At 43.2% G+C, this 18242-nt stretch overlaps 1 protein-coding gene across 2 annotated transcripts in view; it reads right to left on the reverse strand.

The window, feature by feature from the left end:
- rad18 (RAD18 E3 ubiquitin protein ligase) overlaps positions 1–13773 on the reverse strand; it is a 30254-nt gene extending 16481 nt beyond the window's left edge. For both annotated transcript variants that reach the window (XM_056606066.1, XM_056606067.1), the window contains exons 1-9: positions 13532–13773; positions 11822–11900; positions 11078–11139; positions 10780–10850; positions 7164–7567; positions 6819–6918; positions 4467–4654; positions 3986–4056; positions 3737–3797 (exon numbers count right to left, since the gene is read on the reverse strand). In XM_056606066.1, the coding sequence (XP_056462041.1) occupies positions 3737–3797; positions 3986–4056; positions 4467–4654; positions 6819–6918; positions 7164–7567; positions 10780–10850; positions 11078–11139; positions 11822–11900; positions 13532–13582 (1087 nt within the window). In that variant the 5' untranslated portion in view covers positions 13583–13773. The remainder of the gene's footprint in view (positions 1–3736; positions 3798–3985; positions 4057–4466; positions 4655–6818; positions 6919–7163; positions 7568–10779; positions 10851–11077; positions 11140–11821; positions 11901–13531) is intronic.
- Between the last annotated feature and the right edge of the window lie 4469 nt (positions 13774–18242).

An 18242-nucleotide genomic window follows, 5' to 3' on the forward strand; every position in this document is an offset into this window, starting at 1 on the left:
CAGGAGCCATGAAATGTCTGATCTCACTATTTACATCAGGCAACTTGTTTTCTCAGTGTATTGAATTTGACTACACAGCCATCACGTTTGAGCCTGCTTGAGTTCACAACAATGACCAGGCCAGAGTAAGACGAGACAACCCACCTCAGGAAACTGTCAGTCAAACAATGCAACCAACCAGTCAACCAAACTGAAACATACCTCTGTCGAAGGCTGCCCGGGAAATGCTAAAAGATACGTTAGTTGTAAGTACATGTGCAACACATAACCCGATCAATGTGCAGGCTCCAGGCGGAACAAATGTAATAGACGGGGTTAAACTGTGTAAAGGCGCAATTTGAGGGTTATCATTTCATTTCAAATGAACAGAGCAACTGAGATTAGATGCATTAGAATCTTTTGCAACAGGCTATATTTGTCAAAAGATTATAAACTGGAGTACTTCCTCAAATGTAATCTGTGTCAACCGGATGGCAATTAGGTTGGGAGAACACTTCATTGATAAAACCAGCGGGGTGTGCTCATTTGTCACCGGAGACACACAGTAGTAGTATCCGAGTACCTAGTAAGTCAAAGTGACTTGAAAGTGAGTAAAACTCGACTGGGCTATCACGACTAACACAAATGCCAGCCAGTTCGGCAGCCCAAAAAAAAAATCCATCATAATTCTCAGATTTTTTATATTTGCAGTAAACAGCAAGAGATGCCGAACAAACACCTACTTGACAAGCATGGCCTTGTATAGTATAGGAGCTGTGAGTGAAGTGCACGCTTGGAGAATGGCTAGCCTCCATACATCAGTTCTCATCACATATAACATAACGTATAGGAAAACCAGAGGCTGCATCCTGATTCAATCCTCCTCCATCACAACATGCTAACTACGTTGTTCAAGTTTTCTTATGTTTTGTGGAGATTTACAAGCACATAAATGAGCACACCAATAGAGGTAGCACACAGCTTGGTATCCTAAACTTTTTCATCTGGGCCAAGCATGGACCTATTAAAGAAAGGACAGCGGACTAAATCATGGCCTCCCATTCATTCCTATGAAAACTGCTCAATGGCGCAGGGGAACATCAAGGAGAGATTTGCTTCCGCATCATGGGCGCCTAGCCACGCCCTAGTGCATGACGTGCCGGATGCAGAAATATTCTCTACAGCTGCAATATCAGGCTTGGCCGCTGAGCACTGGTGGATTGCGGAAGTATGCACTAGGGATGCACCGAAATGAAAATTCTTGGCCGAAACCGAAAACCAAAAATAAGGAAACCAAGGCCGAAAATCGAAAACACCGAAAAATAATTATTATGCCAATTATTAGTACCATGCATTTATGGCTATGACTGTGTAATAACTTCATTAAAATCAAGACATTGCAATTTTTGCAAATCGCTATACGTGGGTTTTCTCAGAAACATTGAAAAACGTCCACACCGCAGACACATTGGTGTTTATCCAGATAAGTGTGTGCTGGCCGCGCTTTTTGTTAGTGTCATCACAAATTTCTGTTTCGGCCGCGTTGTTTCGTTGATAAAGGTATTTCGGCCGAAAACCGAAAATGCGCTTTTGGGCCATTTTCGGTGGCCGAAAATTCGGTGCATCCCTAGTATGCACTGTTTCTGGGGGCCTGGGGCCAAGCCTGTGACAGCGAATGGATTGAGTCGTTGCCCGGTTACAATGGCGATGCCGTGCACGCTGAATGAGACAAGGACCTATTCACAATGAGGAATGCCTGGGTGGTGAGTGGGACCTAAGGAAAAGGAAAACTCATTCTGCCTCTGGCATCTTGGTGGGCTTATCTTCAGGCTTGCATCTGTTTGCAGGACGCATGAAAAGTCAATGCCCTTCATAGCTCCGGCTGCAATTCAATTTGGAGTAATTAACGATTGCCAAGTTGGAAAATTAGTGCAAGGATTCAGAATAAGGTAATTATGAAACGAAACATTTTAAATTGGATGATTCAACTATTATATCTATAGTACTAAACCGACGGTTTAGTACCGAATTGTTAACTACTTGAATGCAGCAGATAACCGCTTCCATCATAATGTTGGCAACAACATTCTTATCAGAGGAATTGCAATCGTTGACCTTGTAATGTTGTTTTCTCCTTTCATTTTATTTTTTATGTACAAGGCCATAATAACCTTTTGTTTTTGTGCTCATTCAGTTATAAACCTGGAGGTTAATAACTGAAGGTGTCTCATGTCTGGAGCCCGAAGTTTTTCCTTTAATAGCAAGCAGACTCAGAAACGTAAACCACCTGTGGAGTCAAACCAGAGAGCCTTCAGGGCTCCTCTTCCATGCATTCCTCCGATACACACGGGCGCATTAAAGATCCTAAACCCTTGTCAAGATTTCCTGTGTGAAGCTGGTCATTCACCTCCCTGTTATCTATTTATATGAAATGCTTTTGTGTTTGTTTTTTAAATTAATTTCATAATCTAAGGAGGAAGTGGTGCTCGGTGAGGATGGATCGTAGAATCACAGACTTTGAAGAAAAGGATAACCTCGACTTTGGATAGATGAAGTATGCTAGGTTAGGTTCACAAAGTGAAACTTCTAAAGTATGATCCAATATTTAATATTTGTTACAGCCTTCCTAATGGAAAAGGGGCCCCATACGAGTAGCAAAAGATTCAGCGTTACGTAATGACCAGGTAAAGCCACCCACCCATGCTAAAACGTAGCTTCATATTTAGCCCCTCCTGTGTGCTTTATTGCCACAGAGTGAGTCATCCGCATCCTCCCCTGATAAATCACAGACAGCATCAGGCTGTCTATTTATAGATCTCTCCGTCCTCCCATCTTTCACTCACTTTTTCTTCCCTCACGCTCACTTTTACAGTGGCTCGCCAGCTCTCTAACAAGCTTCTCCTCCAGTTTTATGAATGGGTGTGAAATGTCAGGGACACCCTGCCACACCCCTGTCCTCTATTCTGAAGACCACAAGAAAAAAACAACAACAATAGAATATCAAACCCGACGACATTGGAATTCACGGCGGAAACCGTCACTAAAGGACAACATACCGTGTGCGTGTGTGATATTTAATTAACTGCTGGCCTTTGAACAACCGAGGGTCACCTTGCCAACAATCCTTTCCTCCACAGCGTTACTGCCACTCAATTACAGGCATCCATAAGAAGGGATTATAACGTGGGCACCTCACCTGCCTCGCCTCTATTTGTGGTGGCAGAGAGTCAACCCACGCATACATAGTGTGGTTAAGTGGTGTTCTCACTTAATGGAATGCCGTGCGGACCAAATACAATGGGTTTGACAAAGCGTTGTCATGGGTACCTTTGACACAAACAAACACAATGCATGAAATCCATGTGGCTGAGCTCTCTTTTCGGAAACTTTTTCGGGGCCGTCGGCTAACGTGGACACACACCGACGATATGAATGAGCGATTAGCCAGGCGCTTACTACAGATGGGCTGCATTCAGTTCGGTCCATTAAGCTGTGGCCATTATTGCTATAACAAGAACAAAAATGATAAAAACCAATCTGAATAGCCCAAATGTGTCAATTTATAAAATTACACATCTGCAGTAAGTCAGACCTCTGCTCCAAATCTTTACACTAGTCAGATACTTTCTGATTAAGTTGCCTGCAAAACCTTATCTTCTCACAGAATCTGAAGCACACAGCTGGTTGAGTGGGAAAGCAGCCAAACAACGAGTCAACAGTCGGATGGGAAATGTGTTGTTGAACTCCCATCACTTACTGTAACTAGAATGCACCTCGTCGATCTCCTCCTCAGACTGATACTTCGAGAAGACCAAGACCTGAAAACAGATCCAAAAGGACAAAATAGATTACATCACATTACCCAAAGACACTGAGCAGTAATGTCAGGGCTCCCATGTGATTAATATGAATGATCATTAGGGGATCATGGTGGCCTCTGAAAGGACGAAAGAAAACAAGATTGTGGTTTGAAATGCCAAGGGAACAGTAAGTTGTGAGCACACACAGGCTTGGCCTTTCCCTGCAGCTGGTTCCTCATCTTCTCATTGCCCTGCACTTCTTTGGCGATGTCCTCAACTGTGAAAAGAAGATGGATAGATCTTTATGGGCAGCCAGATAATCTTCCGTTCATACTCCCAATACCGCTCTCACCAAATCCAAAAGCTTTTGGCTATTTCTGCCACTGCACAGGAAATTAGGGCATCCCTGGAGATGTCAATAACCCCAAGATCGTGGAAAACCAAGAACTCATAAAGATCAAACAGAAGAGGATCGTCTAAATACGAGAAACTCTGCATGTACCAACATATTTGAATGTTGAATAAATTATACGCATTTAACGTGAACATTGACCACAATTAAGCAGTGCCAGCAGAAACAGCTGCCCTGCATAAAAGACTAACAGTAACGTGTACGTGCGCACACGCACGCACGCACGCACGCACGCACACGCACACACACACACACACACACACACACACACAAACCTGATTTGGGACTCAGGGAGTCGCACTGGGCGTTGTAGATGTGCACAAAGTCCTGGTGCCTCCTGACTAGATGGTCCCGTTGGCCCTGTGTGGGCAGGTGGCAGTCCCGGAGCCTTCTCCTCAGGTCCTGCAGCGACAGCAGGTGGTACACCAGCTTACCCATCGGCTTCCTGTTGGCTACCAGCGAGCTGCAAGGCAGGGAGGGGGACACGCCGGTTCAACTCGTGGACGGATCAATACGGACAGCTAGAGGACTTCTACTGGCTGATATGTAAAGCTCATGTCCAACACACCACAGACAATCTGCTGCCAACGCTAAATCATAGAGGCCCTTATCTTTGATCGCAATCCAGGACATACTTATCTACACCTGGCGTGCTTTATCGTTTTGGTCTTCGACCAAAAGTATATGCTTGCCATGTTTTAATTAAAAGGCCCGTTATTAGCCCCTATGGGTTTGTACTTTTGCTTGCGTAACCCATAATGACCCAACCGTTTTTGATTGATTTCGCCTGCTTCCTTTGCCTGCCATTTATAAATGATTCGCCAATCAATCAAATTATAATTATTCATTAGTAATTAGCATGTCATACAGCTGTGTGTTCTGTTGAATGTATGCAACTGTACGCCGTCTACTTTGTGTGTCATGTTTCCACGGCGTCATGTTGTTTTATAACCAAGCGTATTTAAACAGAAGCACAAGCCTTCGATGGGGTTTGTACAAGCCGTAGAAACCCCATCGTCGAGCCCTGCCCTGTCCGCTGCTCTACAGAAACCTCTGCTACAAGAACCTCGATGACCTTAGGTGTGATCTTAGATCACGGTAACTTCGTGGCTACTTCTCGACCGTACAAAGAAATCAAACGCTATAATTAAGCATTAGTATGGGCCGGCTGGGCCATAAGGAGGAGAGGCACTACAGCACAACGATAAAGATGTCAACAATTAACCTTTAGCTCACAGGGGCCATGTCTGCTTAGTGTAATGATGGGCAATTGAAGGCTTAGAGCCATTTGGCCAGCCCTTGTCAGCAAGGGGTTGAGTGTAGCGGCCAGACATTCTAACGACAGCAATACACGCTTGATACCAAGTAGGATACCACTCGCCTCTTATCATTGGCCGCATCAGCATCACATGCGAAGGGGTTTCTGTGTGGTCGAGTGTAACCATTATCTCTGCATTTGTACTCGTCTCGTTCTCGGTGGACGCCGTGTGCAACGTCTGCTAGTGTGGTTAGCTTTTTTTCCGCTTGCTCATCCAAGAAGACAACACGGGAGACGCGGTAGGCATACTTAAAAGCAGGGTGCCTCAGAGTTGGAAAAAATTGTATCCATGCCCTGTCGGGAGATGGTTTGCATCAGTGTCATAAATCAACGTCGCCGGCCACAGATTACCAACGCAATGCAGTCATGCAAATATGCCCAGGCATTAAATGGACCACCCCGATTAATCACCCAGGAAAGCCTTTTATTAACGGGCTCTTGCACAGACAGTTCCGTACGAGGGTTTATTGGCCGCACATGCAGAGCGGGTGCCCAGGCTATTAGTTAGGTTCTCTGTCCTACCCCTTCACCATGAGGGCATTGTCAAATATTAGGGCTGTCTGATACTTTTAAATGACTGAGCATCAGAAAAAGTGTATATTTGTTAGCAAATTACATTTCTACATACGTTTTCCTTCTAAAAAGCGTGATGAACCCAGGAGAATTAGAATTAGAATTAAAAGAAAGTCGAATTACAATAGGGAATAAGAATCAGCTCCTCCATAATAATGCGGCGGATTTAAAAACCAAGCCCTGAGCTTCACTTTTAATAAATTCAACATTGCATCGATTTATTTTTTATAAAAAAAGACCAGCAGTTTGCGGTGCTCCGTCTGCCGAGAACAGGAGCTCCCCAGTGTGTAGGAGAAACTTTCCGACAAGTAAACATTACGTGTCAAGAATAGCGTCACAATCGTCTCGTACAACCACTGCAGACAGCTGTTACCAAGTCTGCCACTCCACGGCAGCGATACCCGACCCCTGGCCTTGTTCGGCAGGCTGACGCGACGCCGTCGCTTGTACTTGATGTGACATACAACGCACACGTTGCACCTCTCGTCATGCAGCACGACGGCTTACTCATTTACTCCGGTTGAACTATTACGACCACCGGGCAATCGAGTGTGACTTTATGGTCGTTCTACCGACTACGGTTGAGCGCACGATCCCCGCCGTGGCTCTGGCCCCCCCGGGAGGGCAGGCTTCTGCCTCTTGCTTCCACTCCGGCAGTCCATTAAAGAAGCCTTAGCAAACAGCTTAGCAGGGGGCACGTGGGCCTGCGTTTAGCCGCGGTTTATGTTCAGCTTACCTCCTCAGGCTCTCCTTCTTCTCCCCGCGGGTCAGGCAGGAGTCCAGGTGCTTGTTGATCATCTGCTGGGGGATGCCCACCGAGCACACGGGGCAATCGACTGGAACAGACAACCAGAAGAATGGACGCTTCGCACGACCCCGATCAACGTGTTGCGAGGTGGACTCATTTATTTTAATGAAAAGATTAATCACACTCTGAACCTCTAGCCCTCTAAATCTGAAAAGTTTGATTCACTAATTAATACAGATTTTAATGTGCTCCAACCAGCAGTATAGAATCACCCTATAATTGATTTGATAAGCAACAAAATGGGGAATGTCACAAAATCGAAGCGATGTTCACCTTTGATCACCGGCTTTACATCCTCTTCTGCTGCCAAGGAAGAGGCGGTGGGTGCTTGAGCGACCGAAGGTGAAACCTCCATCCTTCTCGTCACCTCCAACCCTATCTCTTCCTCCTTAATCTCTTCCTTTATCGCCACTCCAAGAGAAGTGTTTGTTAAGGGGAGCTCTGCTTGACTCGAGGCCCGGGCGAGTCTGGCCTGTATTCTCGTGCGGGAGACGCGAGGAGTGCTTTCTCCTTGTTGGGTGGTCGTAGAGGGGGACGCTTTGAGTCCCTTCTGGATGAAATGACTCAGGATGGAACCGTCACGTGCCGGGCCCCTGGCCCTGGGAGTGCTGCATCGTACGGCCGAGGTTGGGGGCGATTGCGGCGGCGAGTCAAAGCTTACTTTTGACAGCTCCAGTCTGGAATAACAATAAGAGGGTCGGAAGCATTAGAACATCTGGGGTGGGGTGGAGGGGGGGGGGGGGGGAGTCGCTAGGGGACGGAGATGAGACCCTGGCGAGGAACACTTTAGCATACAGACAGACGCGGGCGCTGGAAAAACACACGGACTGCAAAGACACTCTGTCATGAGGAAAAAAAACAAGGCATCCATCATTGAAACGGCGTAATCTAGTCCGAGGAACACAGGCATTCATAATGATGCATTGGTATCATTAGAGATGGACTTGGGGAAAGAAAATCTTAAGAGGAGGAAAAATGAAAGACAAGCCAATAAGTTGTACTGACTGAGCTTCTTGACATTCAGCTCCAAAGGCTCAATTATCTCCCAGAGCACGAAAGAATAGGCAAGTTGGCCACAATCTTTGGAAAATTGTGGAAAGAAAACAAATCACACTCGGGCCATTACGGGGCAATAAAATGGAGCCAATGGGGTGTGAGTTGCTCTGCTTTCCACTGTGAATTCTGCTGTATAAGGGTCCTACTCTCTGCTCATTAGAGCTCCACACAGCGACACCGACATTAAGTCCCAGTGGGACAAATCAAGGTGGCAAACAAACAAAATAACTATGATCCTGAGACCCTGAGGTGATTCATCCCAATCACTGCAGGGGCTCGCGTCAGGACGACACTTTTGTAATTGGGTTCAGTTATTATTGCCGATATATTCCAACTTATCAAACAGTTTGTGGAGAAGACTTATTAGGCTTTCCCTAAATAAGGGATTGCCTTACCACTGTTTAACAAGACTAATGGGTAAATCCATATCATATACTATGTTAAATGCCAATACTGGCTCATAAGCCTAAACGTTTCTATTGGATGTGGATTTTCTTTTAAGATTGTTGAGCCATAATGGAACACTTTTTCTTTAAACTGCAATTCAAAACAGAGGACAGTTACAACATTTCTTAGAACTCAACACTTCACAACCTTTTAGAATCTTTTACTTACATTGAGGCCGGATCCTTGATTAATAATTATAATGAATTGCAATTATGTAGTGCTTTTCCAGGCGCTCAGAGCGTTTACATAGTTAGTTATTTTATGCATGTGTGTGTGTGAGTCTTGGTGGGGGTTAAGACACCTCCAGTGTGTAGGACCCACCTGTGTGATGCAGGGATGCCAGTTGGCGGCAGAACATTCACCACGCACTGGCTGTCGCATGTGAGAGGTGAGGAATGAGGAAACTATCAAATTAGAAACTGGGGGATGATTAGGGGATAAAGTTGGTACTAAAGCCAGGTGGGTGCTTGGCAAGGACACAGGGGTGAGAACCCCTCCTCTTGCACTGCGTGTCAAGGGATTTTTAGGCCCAATCCCATTTCTACCCCTTACCCCTTCCCCTTCCCCCCCCCCCCTTGTTTTGAAGGGGTAAGGGGAAGGGGGGAGGGGGAAGGGAAAGGGGGGAGGGGTAGAAAGGGGATTGGGCCTTAATGACTACAGGGGAGTCCGGAATAACCAGACCAAATCCTACATCTAACTGACCTTTATAAATAAGAACGCTAATAATCCTAACCCTATATTAAAATGTAAAATAATGTGAAATTTATCAACTTTTAGCAACTAATTAAAGGATAGTTATCAACCCTGCGATCACCAAAATCAAAGGCAAATCGATCTTTAGATAAAACTGTACCGCATCCATAAATTAATAATTTTGCATTTCTGTGAAACACTAAGTCACTAATTGAATCACCCAATGGATAGTAGACACAATGATTGTGCACACTTTTGTAGAAAAATGTGTGAATGGAACTGTGTCCCAGATCTTTTAAACTGATTTTCTTTTTGTGTAATTACGCAATCATAATTACATAATCATACTGCCTCACTAAAGAGGGCGCTTTGTATATTACACACGGACAGAAGATTAAAGGGATGTGGCAACAAAATTACTGTACTTCACCATAATAATGATTACACACAATGAAGTTCGCTCATTATTGTAATATTGGTAAGAAAACGTATTAAAACAGGGCTCGTGCATCGAGTAGTAACTTAACAATGGGTATTACGATCGCACTGCAAAAGGCCACCTCCACTGCACTCAGCTGTTACTCTGTCTGTCCTTCAAGATCAGCCATAAATAAAAACGATATTCCCGAGGAAACCCAAAGCAGATGGAGATGGGCTTCGTGTCTAACAGAAACGCTCCGATGTTATTGGCAGGTGGGAGTGGGGGGGGGGGGGGGAAGTGGCGAGATTGATCATCCGCTAAACAAGAAGTCAATTTAATGAAAGGTGCCCTCACGGACTAAGTCCCTGCGCCCCTCTGAGGCTCGCTTCGAGACAACAGGAAATTAAAAAGACGACGAGAGAGGAGGGCGCAAACGTAAGCCACTCAGGTTTGGACACTGAAGACAATCAGAGACACTTGTTGTTCTTGTAGTCTTTGGGAAATCGTTAAGTTGTTGACTTATGAAGTCCTTTTTCTTTTTTGCAAAAGACCAAAACAATGCTACTCAAACTGAGCAGATTAAGCATAATGACAACACACACAACAGATTCAAGACAATTGGACCTGATATCTAGGCTCCAACACTGCGGATAATTGCCTCTTATTTATAACATTGCCACGGTTGTGCAAACAATTTTAAAGTACAGTTTATTTGATCAGACCATTAAACAAAATCATATTCTGAAAATTCCTATCTACCATTTTATGCACCAGAAAACTATTTTGCTCTATCACAGCAAAAAAAAAAAGCTGAAAATGAAGACATATAGTTTAACCTCTATAAAACGAAAACCTCACAGGCCTAGATTGATGAAAATAAAATCCATATTTGATTTATGGCAAATCCACTGTTCTCCTCGTAGGTAAATGCAAAAAAAAAAATTGGGGCGTAGCTTAGCCCTTACCCTTTTCCCCACAGACAAATTCTGCTTGAGTCAACAACAACAGCCGCTAAAAGCACACAAAGCAAGGATGAGAAAGTTATCTATCCACTTCAATTAGATTAGCTTTAAAAAGTGAAATACTGTCGGAATGTTCACCTGCTAGTTTGAATGCTCTAATAAATATATATATTCGGGACATCATGATTGTATAGCACCTTAAGCATTTACTTTACACTTTGCAACACAGCTTGGGGAGAAAATATAAATGTTTTAAAATTACATTTTGTATGCAAGAGTTTATGGTAAAACAAAAGCACTGTCGTGTTACCTGGTCGATTGGAAGCTTGTGACGAGGTCATCCAATATGCGGTTGTTTCTAAGGTCCTGCTCGGTTGTAGACTAGAAAATGAGCACAAGAAAGGAATTAACTCGATACAAACACGAACATCAACCTCATGTACCTGAGGTTGAAACTCATTTAGAAGAGAGGATGCCTTGCTCATTACACATTGGTGCCACAGAGAAACATTAGTGGATTGATGAAGCTAAATCTCAATGAATGTGTGCCTAAAATAGGAGGCCTCTTCCAGAGCCGAGTGCACACTGCACACACAAGCCATACTTACTGAATTGCAAACTGGGCATTGCAACTTGTAGGATAGAAATTTTCTGATGCACAAGGAACAAACTGAAATGAGAATTGGAAAGTTATTACCAATTGCTGTTTCCATTTAGGCAACTTCAAAGAAAGAAAACGATGAATCAAACAGCACCCTATTCAGTGTAGAGAAATAATTGTATGAAATTAAATGAATACAGCCACTCTCATATTAAATCACGGCATGATGAAACTGTGCTGGAGGCTACATACACAATTTGAGAGAAATTGATTCTTTGTCCATTTCTAAAAACATACATCCGGAATTGATTACACTCAAAGCTGAATGGAAGCCGCTTCAGTGCATTGAATCTGATCCTGCTGGCTTTTCAAAACCAACATAGGCAATACTCTGAGGCTACGTGTTATGCCTATTGTTAGTTAGTGAGTTTGCTTTGTCCAAGGAAAGAATAAAAACAGAAGCATAAAGTAATTACAAAACTAACGGCGATATAATGAGCTACTGGACAATCGCTTCTGATAACTACTCCACTCACCCTTCAATAAATGGAGGCTTTGCTTCCTTAAATGTTAGTTGCTTCAGAAGTAACTTTTTAAGATCTTTGAGGGATTCTAGCCTATTCCGTTGGCCCCTGAAGCTGGTGCAGCAGTCTAAGCAAATGCTATTTCCTAGCGAAAACAAAGCCTTTTTTCAGAGATATCTCCCTGCCTGTCAAGGGGAAGAGCGCTGTTTAACTACTTTGATACTTACAATTATGAGAGCATTTTGTCATCATTGCAATGCTGACAAAATCAAAGCAAATTGGACACCGGAGCAGGGTATCCACATTCTGGTGGGAAAAAGATAACACTGGTCAGTCCCCTATGCCAATAGCAAAGTCAACAAGTGTGAACGTCACAGACTGGGCCATGGACTTACGGTAATTTGAGATGAACAGCTGCTGATATCATAGTCAAGGCATTGCTTATATTGGATGGCTCACGTGTTGGATGATTCATTTTATTGAGGAAGTGAACTACCGGGCTGCTAGAGTGTTCGGTTAAATAAAGGCTTGTGAAGGGAAATTGCTGTCAAATTGATTATTTATGCTTCAAATATAACACCTTTTTCATTAAGTATTACTTAATGAAATAATTATTTATGTGGGGGTTAGTTTGGAAGTTGGAAGCCTCTTTGTTCTATCTCTGCATTTAAGGTTTGATGGATGGTTAGACTATCATAAATTAGACTGGATAGATTTATAGATGGACATAGGCCGTCTGTTACGATTGGAAAAATATTTTGTTAAAGTTTGCCAAATTAAATGTTAATGACCTGGATGCTGAGTGCTTTCATACATAATGGAACACTTTTAAGTGATTTAAGTGAGTAACGACAATTAAAACATATTATACTTATGTTGGATCTGTCCAACATAGCCTTATATGCTTTAGGGTAATTATTTAAAAGTAGTTGGCTTGTTGAATAAAACTCACTGCCGCTTGTTTGCCAGTCTTTCCCTACGATAGTTATAGTCCAAGAATCGGCTTAGCTCAGGAGGTAGAGCAGTTATCTTGTAACTGAATGATTGCTAGGTCGATGCCCAGCTCCTACTAGCTGAGTGTTGATGTGTCCCTGAGCAAGACACTTATCCCTAACGGCTGACGAGCTGTCTGTCGCCTTGCATGGTTGACTCCCGTAGGTGTGTCAATGTGTGTATTAACCGATGTAAGTTGCTTTGGATAAAAGCGTCTGCTAAATGCACGAGAAAGGAATTCACTTATCAACAAATATTGTCAAATACATTATAGATTTTTTAATCTAGTCACCAGTTATTCTTTCCCCATCATGCAAGCTAACTTAATACAAAAAAACGAAAATGTAACTTATTCATTTTAATAAAAAAAAATGTTGACGTAAAAAATATTAACTGGACTCTGTGTGAACACTGGGATAACACCTTAAATACGCAGAAATGACTGTGATCCAAACTGTATTGGTTCCAACAATAAAAGGTGAGGATGTATGTCGCGTAACATCTCCTGCAGTCCTTCTGCTATGCTAGTGGATTTAAGGATGGAGACAATTCTGCAGACCTACTTTGTTCAACAATATTGAATTCCCACTGAGTAATGAAGGCAGCGTTTCATCATATATTATTTGTGGTTTTATTCAAAATACATTTATATCAGACTGAACTCAGTCAGGCTCAAACTACGTTGATGCCATACCAGTGCGTTGCTTTTGGGGGGAGAAATAATATCACAGCATCTGGGCAGCTGGACACTATACAGTTACTGCTGCCGTACTCAACGTTAGTAGACATAATCTGTGATTATGCCTACGAACTGTGATTTACACTCAATGCTTCGTTCACAACTCAAAGCTCGCCTCTTGTCCTAAAATCCTCTAGCCAGCCCTCAGTTAAAACCATAACAATTAGCCTAGCATGCAGGAGCTACCTCCGGAAGTCCAACTCACTTTGAGACATGTTAAACTGGGTGGTAAATCCGCTTCGTTTTGGAGTGCCATGGTCGGCCCCCGCTTATTCCTCCCAAACACAAGTTATGCTTTATAGCGTTAGAAGCCACTCTCGAATAGCAGTAGTAGCTTTGTCTGTCTGGTAGCAACGAAACTGCCGCGCTTGCTTACGTCACTCACACACATGCACATGATGCACACACACAGAGCGTGACCCGTTCCTTCGCCGAGATTTGAGCCGCAAAGAGGCATCCGGCAGGGCTGCCCTGCCTCTCCCTACCTATTCATTTTATGTACACAACCCTTTCCACCCATATTAAAAATAGTGCTTTAAAAGTCTTTACAATTTCAGAAAGAGAAGTGATCCTCACCCAGATGATACTACATTATTTTTTTTAAATGCCAGCCAAGTGCCAATTGCTATCAAAACAATATAATTATTTTCAATAATAAATCTTTGTTTTATAAAACTTGGTTCAATAGTAGCATAATTCTAGTATCCCAATTACTAAATGATATTGGAACTTTGCTGGATTACTCTGAATTCCTTCACACTTTTGGAATTCCAATCACCCCAAAAGAGTTTGCTATTGTTATGCCATCCCATCTGGTATTTTAACTCTCTTGAGAGGGACTGGAAAGCCAGACTGTTTACCTGCTTTGGACCCTAAGTTGACCTCAGTTGGTAATGTATGTTTCGCTACCACAATGAGGAATAATAATCGTAACATTCGCTCTTTATTCCAGAGAGAAGTCACCAGTACCCCTAGCTGTTCAGTGGTTGGTGCTGCCACTATAGGAACTCATTAAATATTTAACTCTCATCAAGTGTAAATAATTATATTGTGTAGCATGCATTATTCTTCTGTTAGTTTTGAATAACATGCATTACACAAATAAGTGTAGCATACCATAAAGAAGCAGTGTGCATGAGGAACTCAGGAGTGTGTTCGAGTTGATGACTCGGTAATTAGCCAATCAGTGTGCGATTCTGGCCAGTGTGGGCGGGTTTAACTACGATATTTAAATTGATCAATTTAACATGATAAATGCTTTCTGAAGAACCAAGAATGCATTAAAGAAGTCCACTCATCATATTTTTTTGTCAAGGAAATATTCCTAATCAATAATAATAAACAAAATAAAGTTGTTTTTTCAATGAAAATACGCATATATCTGAAGACCTTCTTTAATGTTCAACAGAACGCATTTGAAAGAAAAGGCAGTTGTGCTCCTCAGAAAAGTCTCAATAAAGAATATGCTTGCTTTTGCACTTGTGAAGCCAGGGCGGCCCATGAACCCCCAGAGTTAATCGCCGGAATACATTGAATATGGGTGGGAAATATCAGCATGTGTTTGCGTAGGGATCTACCTACCCTCACTGTAAAAACAACCTGGCTAGAACTGCAATCCGAACAGATTGGAAACGGAGTGATTCTGTGTTTGACTAGTAAATAACAGATGTGGAACCAATGTGTTATCCCCTGTTAGAGATCAGCACCAAGCTTTCATCAGTGTATGACCTCAATTTGCCACGGGCAAGCACTCGTAAATCGTAAAATAGCCTGCAAGATGGGAACACACCTTTGGCCAACAGTGTTTGCTCAGGAGTAGCACCGGGCAGAGAGCACTCTCAGCAGGACTCGTATTGATCTCATTAGGGCCAGCTTAGACCAAGATTGATCCATTTATCACAATAAACAATTATATTGCACAGAAAAGAATGTATGATTGATTAGGACTTGTCATTATGTTAAATGCACAGGACCGTTAACAGATAGACCTTTAAGAAAGAGAAATTATTTGAATGGCAGCTTTCAACTTCCGTTACCGGGATGGAATCCAGAGGCGTAAATAAAGCTATTAGTGTGCGTAACGTTGGACCATACCGAATGTAGGCTCTAGGTTTGTCAATGATTACTTACTAACCGGAGGAAACCAGAGTCAGTCATTTGATTGGGCGTAGTTGTTATTCAAACGATCTCCCCAGGACTTTATTGACAATAAAATATGCCTTAAGGCAAATCGTTTAGGTTGTCCATCATGTATCAGCTTGTTGGCCGTGTTTGGTTCATCTCTGCCAATGATAATTAATATATGATTATTCCTATAAAAAATAGATATGATCATATATTCATTCCTTTGTTTTCATAATTTAACGACAGCTAAGCCCAATCCTGGGCTTTTTGACTCAATTTAGGATCTTAGTTTTCTTTTGCTTTGCTACTTTCTACTTTAGAATAATTGTAATATCAAGCACACACACGCACACTCATATCTGTGCGCACACACACACACACACACACACACACACACACACACACACACACACACACACACACACACACACACACACACACACACACACACACAGATAAACTCTGCTTTAATAAGCGCTGAAACCGAACACACCCTACAGTCCTTTGATACATCATGGTAGAACAACATGCACATGTTTGACACAGTTAATGGGGTATAGTGTTTGTGTGTGTGTGTGTGTGTGTGTGTGTGTGTGTGTGTGTGTGTGTGTGTGTGTGTGTGTGTGTGTGTGTGTGTGTGTGTGTGTGTGTGTGTGTATGTGTGTGTGTGTGTGTGTGTGTGTGTTTGTGTGTTTATGTGAGCCCCTGTGTCTTGCTTTTGTCATAGAGTAGTTTGAGTTGGACCAAAACAGATCGTCCACAATCGTCCGAAATTCTGCTGTGACTCTGGGATAAGATTGGAAACAGGGCCTGCACAATGGACCTCCGGTAATCACACGCTGGAGTCAGCGTGGTGCCGTGCTGCTGGGACTGGCTGGGGGACATTTGCAAAAAGTAGCGGCGCTGGATGATTCTGCTTGTGAAAGCTTTTAGTTTAAAATTGGGACTTCTGCTTCTGTGATCAGGCCTTTTATTTAGTTAAGTACAGGACAAGTCGAACTGAAAGGAAAACACCAATATGCATACATATTGGATGCATAGCTGTGGAAAGAGAAGGGCCTACTGGGCTCACAGATGGGCTTTGGTGCACCATGGGGAAATTGAAGAAAGTCCATGGAAAATGGATCATCGTATGGTCCGGTTTCCCAAACGGGTCTCCTTGTACCACTGGCTGTACTTGAAGGCACTGCGGGAGTTGCTAAGAAACCTACATTATGAATATGCCATTTGGTGAACACCCCAGTGGAAATCAAACCCCTTACTAAAACCCTGCTTGCTTAAGTAAAGCCCTACATAGAATGAAGAAATGCAATGAAAACACAGAATAATAACTCATCCCATTGAAATTGACATTTTCTGTAATTTTATGTAGATCAATCGAAGAAGTCTTTATTCTCTCGTTTGGGCTCCGGAGGCTTTCAGGCCCCCGGAGGCTCCAGACAGAAGCACTGCATCATGCATACACAGGGTGACAGCAATGGAGAAGACAAGGAAAAGCCCATGGGAGTCACTAATTGTCAACAGAAAGGGCACATTTGAGAAACGGAATGTTTGGGAACTATCGACTCAGCCCGCAGGAGTGGGTGAATCCTAAAGCAAGAACAGAGGCCTTACGGTGGGGATGAGGAAGCCCGCCTTGACAGCGATTGGGTAAACAAAGGGCTGTGTGCAGGGAGCTTCACCGTAGCGCCGCTATCTCTGCCCGGGATGCACACCGACACCTCGGAGCGATGACTCATCATTGCCCTTATGTTTCTCATCAGCACGCAGGTGTCAACCGCGCCAGCTTCTGAGCGAACACACAGCCGTATGATCGCCGTCAGAGGAGCGGCGGCGATGCTGTGGGCGTAGCTGAACCGCCTTCTGATGGAAATAATTAGGGTTTAATGTCAAGCAACAGACATCTTACACCGGCCAGATGGGAGTGTTTCAAACCACGCTCTTGTTTCAGTGGGACTGTTTCACGTTGGGTGAAAGGGACATATGTGTTAATTGAAAATGAACTATTGACAATGGGCATTGGTTCAGGTAGGCAATTTCCTGAACAGCTTGCTATCAAACCTCTTTACAGACCAGGCACACTTCAAGAGCTGCCGTTGCTCTGACACACAGAAACAGACACACAAACTATTATCACTGGAAGCTTCTGTGTGTGTGTGTGTGTGTGTGCGTGTGTGTGTGTGTGTGTGTGTGTGTGTGTGTGTGTGTGTGTGTGTGTGTGTGTGTGTCTGTCTGTCTGTCTGTCTGTCTGTCTGTCTGTCTGTCTGTCTGTCTGTCTGTCTGTCTGTCTGTCTGTCTGTCTGTTTGTTTGTTTGTTTGTTTGTTTGTTTGTTTGTTTGTTTGTTTGTTTGTTTGTTTGTTTGTTTGTTTGTTTGTTTGTTTGTTTGTTTGTTTGTTTGTGTTGGTGTGTGTGTGTGTTTGCGTGTTGGTTTGTGCGTGTGTGTGTGTTTGTTACTGTGAGCGTGATGGTGTGTATGAGCTGAGAGGGGGCATTATTATTAACAAACTGTATGTGTCTGATTATGCACACGTGGCTGTTCCGAAAATCACGCAATTTAAGAAATGGAAGTGAATTACATAAACGGGATGTGATTATTCTCCCTACGGCGATACATGTCTATCAGTCCACTAACCCTGGAAACACTGGGAGGTGCTCGACGACAGAATGGGAAAGGCAGAGTTATGTTTATATTTCAGTCGTCCCATGGAAGACCCAGACCTTGACCATTCAATCAGAAGGACTTCAAAGATAAAGCAAGTCTAATCCATCAACCCAGAGAGCAATATGTGGG

Source organism: Gadus chalcogrammus, chromosome 13 (genome assembly GCF_026213295.1).
Source record: "Gadus chalcogrammus isolate NIFS_2021 chromosome 13, NIFS_Gcha_1.0, whole genome shotgun sequence".
Lineage (NCBI taxonomy): Eukaryota > Metazoa > Chordata > Actinopteri > Gadiformes > Gadidae > Gadus > Gadus chalcogrammus.